The 16,299-nt window shown below is 41.9% G+C and overlaps 1 protein-coding gene across 1 annotated transcript in view; it reads left to right on the top strand.

The window, feature by feature from the left end:
* The window catches only part of thsd7ba (thrombospondin, type I, domain containing 7Ba), a 134,408-nt gene that overhangs the window by 24,456 nt on the left and 93,653 nt on the right, over positions 1-16,299 (top strand). The window contains exons 2-4 of the mRNA XM_071515230.1: positions 8,540-9,377; positions 12,954-13,202; positions 14,217-14,386. Coding sequence (XP_071371331.1) covers positions 8,540-9,377; positions 12,954-13,202; positions 14,217-14,386 — 1,257 coding nt within the window. The remainder of the gene's footprint in view (positions 1-8,539; positions 9,378-12,953; positions 13,203-14,216; positions 14,387-16,299) is intronic.

Raw genomic sequence — 16,299 nt, 5'->3', positions numbered from 1 at the left:
TAGCAGCTCCAAATGGCAACAAAAATTTGAACTTCAATTCACACACCATCTACTTGCAAATCTCAATTTATTGGTACTTTTCTGTCATAGACCTTTTTCAAAGCAGCAAACATACTTTGAGCAAATATTTCTAAATGCATATAAATAGTACAACTTTTTTTTTTTTTACAAAAAAAGGGGGGAACTGGGAATGAAAACATGTTATTGGATGAGGGAACTTCCCTTCAAATATTCCCCTATACATACAGTACATACATACCCATAGATATACATGTATGTCTATACAAATAAGCATACAAATACGCATATTATATTATATTATAATATATTATACATACACATTATATTAAGCAGTAATTCGTCATTTAGGCCTTTCGGTGTCAAATAACTCTAATGTAAATATCCAAAAGGCCTCTCTTTTCAACAGCAATTCATCTCAATTGCCACCTCTAGGGGGGTTTTAACCCGTTCTGTACCGCCAAACCGTGTGTAGATACTATATATCATGTCTGAAATCATTAAAGCAGTGTTTCCCCTAGGATGGAGTTGTAGCAGCGGAGGTGAAGCACGCGCATGCGAAAAACATTTTTTTGCGCGTGTAAACCTCCCGGCAGGGCAGCGCACCCTGCCAGGAGGTTTCTAAGTGTCTGCCGGCACCAGAAGGGTTCTGGAGCACAGTGCACAGTAATGAGCAGGGGAAATGTCTGTATAGCTTACATATGAGGTATCTCAAGATTTAGGAAAATACACTTTTGAACATAATAAAAGTATAATCTTTAAAACAATTATTGACATTTATTGTCAATTATTAATTCTTTCTTCTCTTGATCAGCCAGTCTTTTAAACTCATCTGAAAAGTCAAACATGTGATTTGACAAACAAGCTATTAGTTTCTGTGTGACACATATCACCCACTGGGTGACTGTTTACATCCACTGGGTGTGAGCTAGCGCCTAGCTAGCTGTCATTCATTCTTCCAATTATTCAGTCTTAACTGTCCTTTTTTCCAGAATTAACTTGCATCACCACATTAGCAGCTAGGTGCATAAAGTGGAAACACTGTAAAGTGTAAGTTACTGCACCAGGGAACAGAAACAGAAATCCTGTAAGATGACATCATTAAACTGCACATTGCACGCTCCTGTTTACCACCCTGGCCGGTCTGTGATGCTTTATACCAACGATACCAAAGAGAGGAGAGAGGAAAAGATCTAATGTTTGTGTGGATTTTACTTTTAAGTGTCACTTCTTGTGTTTGGAGAAGATTTCCCACCAGTGACCATACTGGCACCAGAATTTAATTTGGGCAAACAGGGTGAATGTATGGCGTCCCATTAAGTGGGGAGGGGACACTGTTCTCTATCCCAGCCCGCTTTGTGATTCAGGCTGATCAGACCGGTGTATTTTCACATACAAAGCTTGCCTAGTGCACATTGAATTGCAGCTCTATAACTGTGGCATTGATCTCACAATATCACAATTAAAACACCTTTTAACTCTTCTACCATGTTTCTGTTGTTTTCGAAAGTATTTCAACATAGGAGAGACCGAAACTTCTAAAGGCAGTGGTTCTCAACGTGGGGTCCGGGGACCACCAGGGGTCCTTGAGGGGGTTTCAGGGGATCCCCAGCAAATTGATGAATTGTTAAACTTCACCATTATTTCATTTACAAGAAGTCAACACAATTAGACAATGCAGAAGAATGACTGTTTTGATCATAGTTTCTCTGTTATCGCTCTACCTACAATACAGATAGTCATGGAATTCTGGACAAAATCATATCTAACAATACAAATATTCTTAGATTTGGGTCCGAGAGACAAAAGCTCATCAAATGGGGGCCTGTGGCTCTAATGTGGACTAAATTAGGGGTCCTTGATATGAAATAGGTTGAGAATCACTGATCTAAGGGACCCAACTCAAACATTTCCACTGGAACTGAGGACTTCGGACTCAGATTGGACCCTAGGTTTACTGATTGTATTTTTTGCATAAAAATCCTCCCTGGCGCAGCTTTAATATTACAAAGAAATGTGCAACTAAACAGATTTACTGTCCGAAGATGCTGCTAATTGCCTGTCTAGCTTGGACATGATCTCTGGCCATGATCGTTGCCTTCCGAAAGACTTGCAACTTTCAGGTTTAGCGCGATGGAAGACAAAACGCTCTGGGAGTTGTAATTGCTTTGAATAACTTGTTGACTGGTTGTCAGAGAGCGTGGCGCTGCTGTTCTCTCCCCCCCCCCCCCTGTCTGTCTGGTTTCGGGGCATAATGGAGATCGCTGTTGTTATTTCGGTTGTTATTGTTGTACAACTTTACTATTGGTACAACTTGAGTATTCAGCTGAAAAAGAGCGCTCAGTCGGGCTACGCCGGGTTTAATTTGTGCCTTTTTTTTTTTTGCCATTTTAATGCGGTATTGTAATGTAGACAGCCCCAATTCTTTTTTTTTCTCTTTAATCAGGACGCTAATGGAATAGTAAATATAGCAGGGAGCCGGGTGCAGGGGAGGGGGTGCAGAGGACCCCCGGAGGTGCAAGCGAGTCGACTAAGTGTGACAGGGGCGAAGGAGTCGTGGGCGGCCGGCGCCTCCCGAGACCGAGCCGAGGGGGGGCTGACAGATGCTGATGCTGACAGATAGAGAGTGTGATTATTCAGAGCTTAGGAGAGGAACCGGTGCTCGTGTTAGCCGGCTCCCCCCCCCCCCTGTCAGTGGAATCACTTCCGATCACACCTCCATAAATCACGCGCGCCAATATCTTGGCACAGCTGGAAGTAGCGCCCCCTCCCCCCCCCCCCCGCCGAGCGAAGGTGGCGCCGCTAAAAATACACGCGGTGACCGTGAAATACGGCCGCCAGTGACCACAGAAGAAGAAGTTGTGTGAGAACGCAGTGTGTGCTCAGCGGGGGAGAACAGGGAGGAACATTGGCTACAGTCACACCTGTGAGCCTTCATGCTCAATTACAAATTACTGCTCATATCTGATTTTGTTTTGGATGATATCTATTCTAGAACGTAAACCATATCCCATACCAATATAACATGACTGAATCAAGTCCTGTATTTGGCTTTCTTTCAGAGTATCAAATGATTGATGCATTAACCTGTAAGAAGTATTTTAATGTTGTCGGTCTAACTGCTCCATATAGTGTTGGGGAGTTTAAACTCTAACAATGCAACATATTTTATGAGCTTTGTATGTTTTGCATGTAAAACCTTATTCTGCAAAAGTAACTAGTAACTCCAGCCGTCAGATAAATGCAGTGGAGGAAAAAGAACAAGATCTCCCTCTGAAATGTAGTGGAGGAAAAGTAGAAAGTCTCACAAAATGTACTTAGTTACTTTCCACCTCTGGTTGTGTGTCTCAGGTGAAATATTACAGCCGTTATACATACAGTACAGTAAAGTAACACCTATTTGGTCTCAATAATTAACTTTATTCACAGGACAAATTTCAAAGGAAAGTAAATGTGTGTGTCTTATCTAAAATAACGCGATGATTGTGAATTCCTGTCCTGTTTGCTTTGTCATCAGTTTGACATTTCGTGTTTGTTGTATTTTACCTGCTTTGAAACCAAAGCGAGCAAATAAGAGGAATGATAATGCCAGCGCGATGACTCGAGCTACGCAGTAAGTCTCCATTAATATCGCAAAGCTGGGACGAATAAACTTAATGATGCGCTCCGATGAACTATGAAACAATTCAGCAGTTTGAAATATTGCCCCCTTAAGCAGAAAGCAACAGCTTCAAAGCAGCGTTGTGTTGATCGCGGGCCGGGGAGTATAGAGTTAACAACACATTTCCCCGGCAACGCCTTTGAAAAAGCACAAAACTGTTTCAGTCAGTCGTCATTTGAAAGCAATTTGTGAAGCACTAGGATCTCATTATTATATCAATTTAATTCCAATTAGAAGAGATGAAACAAATTATCCTTTTCATAGCATGTGGCAAAATGACGATGAGGATGAGAAGTGAACGTGACCGACTCGGATAACCAACGTAGATCAGCAAATTGATGTCTTTTTTTCTTTTTTTTGTCATGTCTATATGTGTTGAAAATGAGAACCAAAGGACAGGGAAACTAAATTAACTGGGCAAACATTTCAATTAAAGTTATTAACCCCTAACAACCCCTAAGTTTGTCCATTCAACCACAGTTTTATAAATAGAACCATTCTATTTATAAAACTGTGGTTGAATGGACAAACTTTTTTCCAGCAACTCCAATTAGCTATTTGGGAGTGGATTACTACATCATGGTATATTCTGGTATAGACTCGAATTTGAGTCCTTAGACCTCAGTTCCAATGGAAATGTTTGAGTCAGGTCTGTTAGAAGTTTCAGTCTCTCCCAAGTCTAAATATAAAAATCTGCTCCACACAGAAAGTGATGAATCAAAACTAAACAGCAAAATCCAAACTGTCTCCTTAACTATACAGCAGTGAGCGAGTGGTCCGTTCAGAGAAAGCTGGACTCACCATGTTAGATCTTTTTCCTCTCTCTCGTCTCTTTGGTTTCCTTTGGTGTAAAGCATCACAGACCGGCCAGGCTGGTAAACATGAGCATGCTGTGTAGTTTACTGATGTCACATTTAATGATTTCTGGGTATTAGCAAAGTTCAAGCAGTTACCTCTCCATGCTATTTGGGACCACCGATGTGCAAAGATGCCGAAGTGAAGCTTTAAAGCCGGTGGCAAATAATACTAAATAAGGTTAAATTGTGTGTTTAACTTAAGCAAAGCATCCAAATGTGACTGAAAGTAATCCAATTATGTTACTGATTTTGAGTAATCCAGTGGATTATACTACTCAATGCTGATTTTTCACAGGTATTAAGTAGCCTAATTAGTAATGGATTACATTTAAAATGAACTTTCCTGTGAGGAGAGGAGGAGGGTTCGGGAAGTGGGAAGTCGATTGAGACTGCCAATCAGTCAAGTCGGAGGAACAAAAGAGCATGCCAGCCAGCAGATAAATAGATTAGAAGAGAAGGCATGCAGGCAGTCGCTGGGTTATCAGACATGTGAGCGATTAGGAGAGAAGATGCTTCACTTTGGCCTCCTGGTGAGTGACAAAGCAGTAGGTGGAACTTTGTTTTGTCTGTCGTACTTAGTGAGTCCAATTTGACTCCTAAATCATTCTAATTGAGTCAAGGTCCGTTGCTTCCGATATATTGTTGTGCAAAAGTAAAAATGGAATGCACTCTTTGCGTTGAAGTGAAGTGAAATCTGGATTTTCAAATCCACTCAGGAACCCACGTCACGTCTTCTGCACACAGAGCGAAGGATTGCTGTTTTCTGTACGTTTAAAGGGATCTTTGATGGTTTGCCTTTGAGCCTCCTGCAACCAGCCTCCACATAACCACACTGGCCCTTACTGTCTAGTTGTGATGGGTGGTATCACCCACCGAGTCTGCATGCCATAGCTTCTTGAACCAGCAGGTCTCATCTGGAGGGCAATTAGTTCTATAATGTTATTGTCTGTGTTGGGCAGAACTAGTAATTGTAATCTTTGGGTTGGCTTTGGGTTAAGTTGCTACTTGTAGCATTTTAACGTCAATAAATCATGACCACATTCATTTTGAGACATTAGTATAATTACCGTAAACAAACAGGACTGAAAGACGGAAATCTGCTGGATTGCTTTACAGCACAAAACAAGAACAGGTTTTACTTTGCAATTAATCTACATCTTTATTCCAATTCCACTGTTCTAAACTGCATTGTTTCCAGTATCTCTATTGTTACCGAGAGCCTTTTTGCCTCTTGCCAAACACTCAATGTAAATACAGTTTTGTTCTTAATTGACTTGGCTGGTTAATTAAAGGTTAAATTAAGAAAAAAAAAAAAAAAGCTTCACATTAGCTTACCTCAACTGAATGCATATTGGCTGTTATCAAGGCCTGTTATCTGCTCTACTCCTTCATCTTGCTCTTTAAAACAGAGTGGGAAACAGGCTTTATGGGAAATTTTGAGAAACACCTTTAACCATACCACAGAAATGAAAGGCGTAACAATGGTATTGCTGGTATCAGATCAAAACCATGTGTCTTCAAATTGCCAACTTTTAAGTCATTTAGAAAAATAGCCTCATATTGACAACGATGCCTTTTAGGTTTCATGTGCCCTATAGTCTACAAAGCCCCTATAAAGGACTATGTAAATCTTCATTTCAAGTAAAAATATGAAGGATTGTCTGTTATTCCTGCAGTAGCAGCAGTATTCAGTGTATAACTGGATCAGTGGTGCATTTTAGGGATTGCAGTTACATTTCAGAGTACTTACTGATTTATTTATTCAGAAAATTGGAAGCTGCAATTGTGACAAGGGGATAAACCTGCGGCTAACAAAATACAGCAATTACATGACCTCTCCTCCCATTTTGTCAAACTTCATATCGTACAAACAGCCCTATCAGGCAAGAATTGAGCAACTTTGGGAATTTGGTGAGATATAAAATGTAGTTAAGCACACGGGTTACAACAGTGGCCAACTGACCTTTCTGAACTGTGATCTTATTACCATTTCCTGCAGCTATCAACAAACAAAAAGTGAATTGTGCTGCCCTTTGGGTTTCCTCTCTAAAGGGCAGCACCGTATTATTAGCAACTTGTGGGAATAACATGTTTGGTGTTAAGTCACAGTCAACCACAGGGATGGAGTGGATAGACATTACCAGCCTGAATTTTTAAACTAGCAGAATCACTGTGCAATCAGTAATTAGTAAATACTTCCTTTTAAAGACAGATAACTAGTCAGTATTGCATTCTTAATTCATTTCGGCCAACATTTATGGAGGACCACAAGTGTCACGGAAATAGTAATAATCATTTCATTAATTAATAACCAGTGTTGGGAATAACGCGTTACTGTAATTCCACTACTTTTGGCAGTAACTAGTAATGTAACTAATTACTTTTTCAAATTAAATTGCGCAATTACAATTACTGAAATTTAAATGGGCTCGTTACTCGTTACTGGTTACTGATTGGCCAATCTCGGAACCCACCGTCTATCGGTCTGACGGCGATTAGACTCTGGGGGCGACGGCCAATATTTCAGGGTTTCCGGTGCAGCCATCGGACATCCGGGCCAAGACTTCCTCTTCCGTGCGCCGGTCATTGTTTACAGTCCGATTAGCAACTTGAGACGCGAGAGTCGAACGTTTCTCAACACAATACACAAACATCGATACTTTTTGTAGGTGTTTTAGGTCCAGACGACATTTCGGCTAATCTCTATAAACAGATATCTGCATATGAGACGTCGTCTCTCGACGAAGTTGCTAATCGGACTGTAAACAATGACCGGCGCACGGAAGAGGAAGTCTTGGCCCGGATGTCCGCTGGCTCCACCGGAAACCCCGAAATATTGGCCGTCGCCCCCAGAGTGTAATCGTCGTCAGACCGATAGACGATGGGTTCCGAGATTGCTGATTGGCTTTCACCTGGCATGTCATATGCAGACGTATGACATGAATGTGGGAAGGAGAAGGTAACCAATCAGAGAGCTTGTTACATCCCATGGTTAATTTGCATTGTTTTACCTCGTTTTACCAGCGCAAGGCCCAAAGTGTCACAGAAAGGCTAAAAGGAGAAGCTAAATGACGAAGCAAATCGAATAGCTAATAGGAAAAGGAAAAGCAGCGGGGAAATAGAAATGCAAATGCAAAATGAAATTGCCCTTTTAAATGCCTGATTAAAATCTGTATTCTTAATTCAATTTGTGAATCCAGTTATTTATTTCTCTTTTTAAACTGCATTTTCAAATAGATTTTTTAAATTCCATTATTTATTTATGAATGCTTTATTACTATTTCCGTGACACTTGTGGTCCTCCATAAACATTGTTAATTGCACATTATTATAACTCAAAGTCATCTAAGAGCCTACTGTGGATTTCAGCAGTGCAAAGAGTCAGACCACAGCAAAATATCATACCTGTCTTTTATGGTGGAAATGAATAGTCTTTGTCACAGATCTATGAATATCCTCCACACCCGGGTTGACCTTACTTGCCTTTTGTTCTGTCCTCCTTGACTGTCTGCCTTTCTCAGACAAAGCCACTGCATGTCGGAGGTCTGGCTTTGTATGAGGTGAAATAGTTGGCTTAAGCTAATATTGATCTGAAGCCAGGCGATGGATATTGACGAGACTTAATTTTGCAGTTCGGCAAGGTAGTGACAAATCTTAATTCGTGATTGAACTACAAATGTGATTGCACTGCTGGCTAAATCTCACATGAGACGTTGGACGAATAGTCATTAGTCTTTCCTCAAGAACTGAAGTGAATGTAGCCCTTTATGAGCAAGAAAATAGTCATGTTTTATATTGATGTCCACCGCTGAGGTGTGATTACTTTGTGTTCTTTCTTCCTCTGCTCATGAATAAGGCAAACATGAAGGTTAAGTGAATGGCCTTGAATTGTGCTTGATTGCAAACTGCTTGATAGCTGCAATTTAAACCAACACCCTTTTTTTTCTAAAGCTCCAGTTTTTAATGAAAATGCCCTCTCCATTGTCCCTTGTCTTGGTTGCAGGCCAGTGGGGGCAGTGTATGGGGGAGGAGTGTGGCTCCGGCGGGGTTCAGACCAGGACAATATGGTGCGTCCACACGGAGGGCTGGACCACCCACCACTCCCACTGCCAGCACACCGACAAGCCCGAGAGCCAGCGCCACTGCTTCAAGGTCTGCGAGTGGCACCAGGACCTCTTTGAGTGGGAGGTGTCCGACTGGGGGGCCTGCGTCCTGGTCCCTTTCTTTTCCAACGAGCTCAAGTTGAGGACGGCCGAGTGCGTCACGGCGCAGCACGGCATCCAGAGGCGCAAGGTCCAGTGCGTGCGCACCTCGAACCGCACCACGGTCACCTCGAGGATATGCGAGTTCTTTTCCCAGAGGCCGGCCACGGAGCAGGCGTGCCTCATCCCCTGCCCTCAGGACTGCGTGGTGTCGGACTTCACCTCCTGGTCGAGCTGCAGCAAGACCTGCGGCGTTGGCCTGCAGCATCGGACTCGACACGTCCTGGCCACGCCCATGTACGGAGGGGCCAACTGCCCCAACCTGACCCAGACCAGGACTTGCTCTAGCCCCGCGGCCTGTCCCGCCGGCGAAAGCGAGCACCAGTACAGCCTTAAAGTCGGGCTCTGGAGCGAGTGTCGACTGCCCCATCACAAGGGCGTCCTGCTGAGCGGCAGGACCACGGTGGATTTCAGCAGCAGCTCCAAGGAGAAGAACACAGTTAAGCGGCACACGCAGGTGTCCCACCAGCACCACCACCACGCCCACAACACCCACCCCATGTCATGGGAACTGGAGGTGGGATACCAGACCCGACAAGTCCGCTGCACGCGGAGTGACGGCAAGAACGCCATGCTGAGGTAAGACAATCACACGTGGCAACATGCAGCACTTTTCATTCAGTGAGACAGAATGTGTGTACCTGAGATGAATACTTGGGAGATAAACACACTGTGGAAAAATAGGGCATTTCTTAAGGTATAAATCCCAGATTATCATGAAAGCAAGGTGCCTGTGTGAGAAGAATTGGTTTGCAGATGGTTTGGGGAGCGGGGCCTCTATAGCTAAATCACTTAGTCTTACATTAATCTCTTTTTCACTGATGCAACATAGAGGTGAATGGTAAGATGTGGTCTGTAGGTGAATGGGGATGCCCGGCGAGCGAAACAGCCCCGATTGAGTGGATTATTTTTAATATGTTTCTATGGCTGCACAATTCTGGTTAAAATGAGAATCTCGATTTTCTTGCTTAGAATTGAGATCACGCTTCTCTCTCACGCTTCTTAAGGAAAACATTTTTTTATATAAATTTTTACTGCACTCTTTTGTCTGATACAGACAGAAACAGCAAAAAATATAATAATGACTGTAATGGGACTGTCACATCAACTTTGCGGGTCAGATGGGCTATACACAGTAGCCTACACACACAATGTAATTATAGACTAAATTCCAATGAAATTTAATTTAATTAAGGGAATAAACTTCAGCTGGTTTATCCTGCCATCCACATTCTGTGCACACTGCACAGTGCAGCATTAAGTATAGCCTTAGTTACACAAGTCTTTGGAAATTACCTGCCTTCCTGAATCTTTTTTTCGGGTTGCAGATCGGTTTCGGGTCGTTGTTTTATGTGTAGGAAAATGGGTCGGGTGGATTCGGATACATGTGTCGGAACGGGCAGTCACGGGTTGAAAAAAACCTGCCCGGCGTATCCACTTTAGTGGAATTAGGTAGTTTAATTGATAACCGTGTGGCAATGAATTGAATTGAATTGAATTGAGCTCAACGCGCGCTGTTGGCCTGTCAAAGATGATTGTTTTTTTACAGACAAAATAGCCTAATTCAAATGCTTGATGAATCCAACACTTATAAAAACAATCAACTTACATCTCTCTTCTTCCCTTATTTAGAACACAACCTTTAAACAAGTGTTTTCCCATGTGTGTCTACTGCTCTCCGTTATGTCTCTCTCTGGAGTTGTTTTCCTTTCAGCCGGTTTCTGCCCGCTCTGCATGTGTGCATTTCGTCACGTGGTGAAACGCAGTGTTGTCACTTGTTAGGAGCGCTTGGTTTGATGCAACGGATGTCCCTAATGAACATGCGGCAGTATCGTTGTCCTTAAGGAATGAGATCGCATAGAGGTATGAAATGAGATCGCGATTTTAATATGATTAATCGTGCAGCCCTATATGTTTCCACACTCCTTTTGTTTAGTAACACGAGTGGGGACACAGTCAACGGTCATTCCCCTTCATGATACCCGTGTGGCATGTTCTCGGTAACGTGGAGGTGTGTTCAGTGAAATAAGCAGTTATGAAAAACTGTTATTTTATGGCTGTTAACTTTTCAATTATAGCTAGATTGCAGGAGAACCGGTGTTCCAGCAGCCTATTTGCATGGCAATGCCGCGCTATTGTGGTAAATGTCAAATACTGCTCCCCACCAAGCCCTGCTGTTCAGGCTAACCCTGGTATTTGGGTTTGATAAGAATGGATTTTTCTGCATAACGCACACACACACACACACACACACACACACACACACACACACACACACTCATACAGCTTCCTGCCTGTGCATGAAATACAGCAAACAGCATTCCATCTTGTGAATTGTATGCATGGAGAGAGAAAATCACTGCATGTACATTATATTGACTAAGTGCCACCTTGCCATCTAGTTGGTGTAAAGTGACATGATTAGCCGACTGCTTGAATAGCTATAAATGACTGGATGACAGCTCATGGTAACCATGGTATCAGAAACAGACTGAGGCTGATTTGGAGGGGAATTAAACAGTTCTGTTGTTTGATGTTGCCTTCATATTTGTCGCTGTAAACACTGCATTCCAGTGGATTGATAGTGCTCAGTTAAATGAAGTGGCAACTTTGGGGATTTGAGCTCTAAATGTCTTCCTGTGAAGCACTGTCATTTCCTTTCATATGCAGCTTTGAATTTTTGTCAGTTTCGATGGAGAATTTTGTTCGCCCCACGCTGTTTGGGGGACAGCGGGGACGCAAAACATTTAAAAGATAAAAAGGCGTATGATATCTTTTAATATGTTTGATATCAACATGTCATCCACGGCGAGGCAGAATCAGTGGCTCTCACAGAGAGTGCAGAGATCACTTACCGTGCCCAATTAACATATTCACTTATGAGTGGGCTCGGAGCTTTTGAATATATATTTCCCACCTGAGTTCTGCTTCATTCTGCTTTTCTAATTACAGCATAATTACCAAGTAAAATTCCTCCTAAAATGAGCATTGCAATCTCAGTATAATACACCTAACTAATTAAATTGTCCAAATTAAACAATGGAAATTCAAATTACGTGACTAATGCATTTATTCATATTTCTAAGTGAGCGTACGAGTTCTCTTCATTTTAAGGCTGGCTTTATAAACTGAGCGTTGTGTGATTATGATGTACGATACTGGTAAATATTACTTGCTTTAGAAGATAACGTCATGCACTGGAGTGGAACCTGAAAAGGTCATTTGTCCGTCAGGAAGTCCAGATATCCACCAGAAGGTTCTCCGAGCAAGATGGTATTTCTTCTGTCTGATGTGTTATTTCCACTTCTAAAGAACCGCCTGCCTTACTGTATGGAGTCTAATCAAATCCCAACCTCAGCTGACATCTGTCATCCTTCTGCTCTGTTCTCTCCCACCCTTTGTCTGGGAACCCTATTTCTCAAACGCTGAAGGAGGTGACAAAGGCATTACTTTATGAAATTAGACTTTCTCTCATGTGTCAGAGATGTATGTTTTTCTCGGATATATATTTATGTCAAAGTCCCTTTAAGGAAAGTTGGTTCAGTCGGCTCCATCTTGGTAACGCCTCCTGGGCAGTAACTTCGTGGCTAAGAAGACGATGAATGGGGAGTCATCTATATCTAAAGTTCTGATAGACATACAATCTTTTGCATTACATATTTACAAAAAATGCGTCCACTGCTTCATAACAGTGAGATTACAACATTCAAGACAATTCTGTTTACAGCAGTCCCATACATACATCTGTCACTTTATCACCTGTCAACAGTATCACCTGTCAACAGTCATGTCATGCATGCAGTCCACAGTAGGGAGCTGACGGTCATATATCTGAGAATATCATGTTATTAAATTATGTCAAAAGTATGAATAAAGCGGTGCTGGCAGAGATGGTTGATGTTGCCCCCAACTTGCGTGAGTTGTCGTAAATAACAAAGTTCTCCCGTTGCGTAACCTATTGTTATTGTTGCCTAAACATTTGTGCATATCTTTACGATATGCACAAAAAGGTGTGTCAATTGGCTGATGACAACACGTTTTACATTGTCGGAGCTGAATTTCCCCATTCAAAACTGATAGAGCGCACTGTCTCTCTGTATAATACTGTCACTGTTTATGTCACTGTGACTTATTCCTCACCTTCTCCTCCTACAGTCTCTGTATGCAAGACAACTCCCCCCTGACCTTCCAGGCCTGCGTGATGCCCAAGGATTGCGAGACGTCCGATTGGTCGCCGTGGAGCCCGTGCTCGAAAACTTGCCGGGCCGTCGACCTGTCGCCCGGTTACCGCCTCCGGACACGGATCATGACACAGATCCCCATCGGCGGGGGCAAAGGATGTCCTGCCCTTGAGGAAAAAGAAGCTTGCAACATCATAGGGGATTTACTTCCAAACTGCCCCAGGTGGTCTAATCTAAGTGCTTAATATTGGTGGCTCTCATCTTTTTTGGCTGGCAATCCTTAGAAACAAAAAGGCTGTTCACATGGAAGCTCAGGGGTTTATGCACAGAATGGCAAACTGTAAAACCAAACAATGATTTTTAATTTTTGTCTTTTCGGGCCATTTCACTTGAATAATTATGAGAGAAAGCCTAGAGGCTGCAAATATTAATTGTTTCACCATAAAAAATGTCCCATGTAAATACATTTTTGCATGTATTTTTGTCATTTCTTCAATCATCTTGTGACCCCTAAAATAACCTTGTGTGCACCTGGGTGGTCCTGACCCCAAAGTTGAGAAAAAAATAATTCTATAGAACCTTATTCCTATAGGGGGGTTTGTGTGATGAGATGGGGTTTGGCTAATATTACGTGCAGTAAACAAAGTAGTCAATAGAGAATTATTTTCCCTGCCGTTAGATTTGATTTTTATTTGCTAAAGCTACATGGAATGCCTCAGAGCGGAGGATTTACATGATTAGGGAAAACTCATTACGGAAATTAAGCATTTGATAGATTACTACAGGCTGTTGTTCCATTAAACTCCACGAATATTATTGCTTTCTGCATCACAACATTTTTCATAGTCAAAGCGAAACAGCTGGTTAGAAGTTTTTAAATCAAAATAATCATGTCCCCCTTTCCTCCTGATATGCTGTGAGGAAGCCTCTTGCCAGAGAAAAGCTGTTTTTAATCATTTTTCTATGGCTTATTGTGCCTTATCCGTAACTGTTGCATTGGCTGTGCTGTACATATGCTGCTAACTCATTTTTTATATACATTCATTTATCAATTCATTTTTGAATGGACTGCCGTTTCCTTTCTGAAAATACACAACTGTGAGACTCTCTTTCAACTTCATAAGGCATATTATCAAGCAGTGAGGCATTTTTACTGGAACTGCAAAAGACAAGTAGTATCAGCGTGTGTGCAGTAACCAATGCTATTGTGGGTGTTTGATCCTGTGCGCTTTATCAGGTATATTTGGAGAACCACGGACTGGGGCGAGTGTCGCATCGCCCCCCTGCTGAGCCAACAGGACCGGCGGCTGGCCAACATCAGTATTCTGTGTGGAGGCGGGATCCAGACCAGGGAGACCTACTGCGTCCAAGTCCCCGACGACTCAGCGCCACATCACAGGAAAGAGGGTAGGGAGAACACCTTCATCAGAGTTGACCTGAGGCTCGCCGGAAGCACACGGAGGCTCAAGAGATGCACCATAAATAAAGTCTGCTGCGTGTTTTGGTATAAGCTGTGAACATGAATTATTAAGGTGAAAGTCAGCGCCAAAGCATTATGTTGGCTATGCAATTGGAGAAATGAGGCTCATGAACATGCTGTGTTGTGTAGCCAAAGCATCTATATTCGAAGTGGAAGCGGACAATGAGGATCATAGTCTTGTTCAGACTGTATTTTCTTTATCTAAACATTAGCTAAGGCATTGGACTAAAATAAGGATTCACTGTATGTGAAAGACCAGCAAGGGACTGTCTTTGTCTTGGGTACTGGTATTGACCTTATTCACGTGGCGGCCGCTTGGAATACTCGGGTAGGGAAACTCATTTTAATATATTTAGTCCTCTTGTTAGAGTCTGGGTAGCTAGTAGCTTACTAACTAGCTAGTAAGCTAACTAACTTCCCTGCTAAATTCAAAAGTGTTGTTCTCAACATTGCTGGCTAATTCGGTAACTGTTAGGTTTATTTGTGTTTTTGTCCTCACTTAAGTAATGCTACTTTTATGCCAATCTTCCAGGTAGAGTTTCCCACGCCAAGTGTTCAAAATGGCCGCTGAGTGAACGTCTCATTCCCTGTTTACATACAGCTTCCCTGTTTTATCTCTTCGTATAACCTGCCTCCACCTTTCCTCTTAGTAGGACATCTTCATTAATGTCCAGTTATTTCACAATATCTATAACCTAATCTTAAATGGAAAGAAACTGAAAACTAAAGTTGTGAATGAACTTGAAGACTATACAGAAGACCAGATCAAGGATGCCAATTACTTCCTACCATTTTATCAATCCTACCAGAGTAGCAAAACATACATTTATTTATATGAAAATGTCACAGATTCTTTCTCTTTTTTTTAAGAAACTCTGGCAACCCAGAGTTACCACCTGTACTCAGGCTTTTTGTCTGACTTGTTGGATGAATAATTCCAGACTAAAGTACTTCTGGAAAAACATGAATATGAATACGGAAGAAAAAAAAAATGAATCTGAACACCTGCATAGTTAGCAACAGTGATTTTTAGACTAGGATTTCAAAATGAAAGCATACATTTGACTTTACTGCAGATCACCAAGGCAACCAGCATAGTGAGTGAGTGTCCATGAACTCAAATGGGAGAGAGAAAAGTGAAAGTGTTTCCAACTAATGCAAGAAAATGAATGTTTTTAGACTTATAAATTGATTAATAAAGTACCAAATTAAGAGCACTTGCGTAACTGCTATTTCATTTATCTCTTTAAGCACACTGGGTAGTTTTTAATGGCTTCCATCTCTAGGTAAAAAGCTCTTCTTTGCAAATCAGACTCTTTCATGCCTAATAAACATCATTACCATTTATTTCATTTTGCCATATTAAATCTCAATCCACTGATTTTACAGCACGTGCTTGATGAGTCCATGGTGGCCTCATTTCATAGCTGAGGTGTATTTTTCTGATTTATTGTCTTACATAAAGTTGCAGTAGAATGTCCCTTTATTCATCAACCGTGTTAAGATCAGAGTGGTATTTGAACAGTGGATGTGCTGGCTGGGTGTTGAATATGAATGATGTTAGCTCTTTGAATCAATGCAATCGTGGGACAAAGATCAATAAAAGTCAACAGTAATGTTTACCTCAGCATGACCCGCACAGCTTTAGCTAATGTAAACAGATTGTACTGTGTGCCTGCAATATGGACAGCAGCTCGGTTTGGTAATGTGGAAAACAATTTGCTCCTCTTGGATGTCGACGGCAGTGAGGGAATTGTCAAACACGAGAAATCACAATTTAGCCAACAAAGCCGAAAGAGCTGTATTATGCACTTTATCAGTCAGGTTCAAGCAAGCATCT

The sequence above is a fragment of the Centroberyx affinis genome, unplaced genomic scaffold (assembly GCF_046629955.1).
Source record: "Centroberyx affinis isolate AG114_WGS23_722 - 3 ecotype Tasmania unplaced genomic scaffold, CSIRO-AGI_Caff_v1 ptg000332l_1, whole genome shotgun sequence".
Classification (NCBI taxonomy): Eukaryota; Metazoa; Chordata; class Actinopteri; order Beryciformes; family Berycidae; genus Centroberyx; species Centroberyx affinis.
This window is presented reverse-complemented; position numbering and strand designations above follow the sequence as displayed.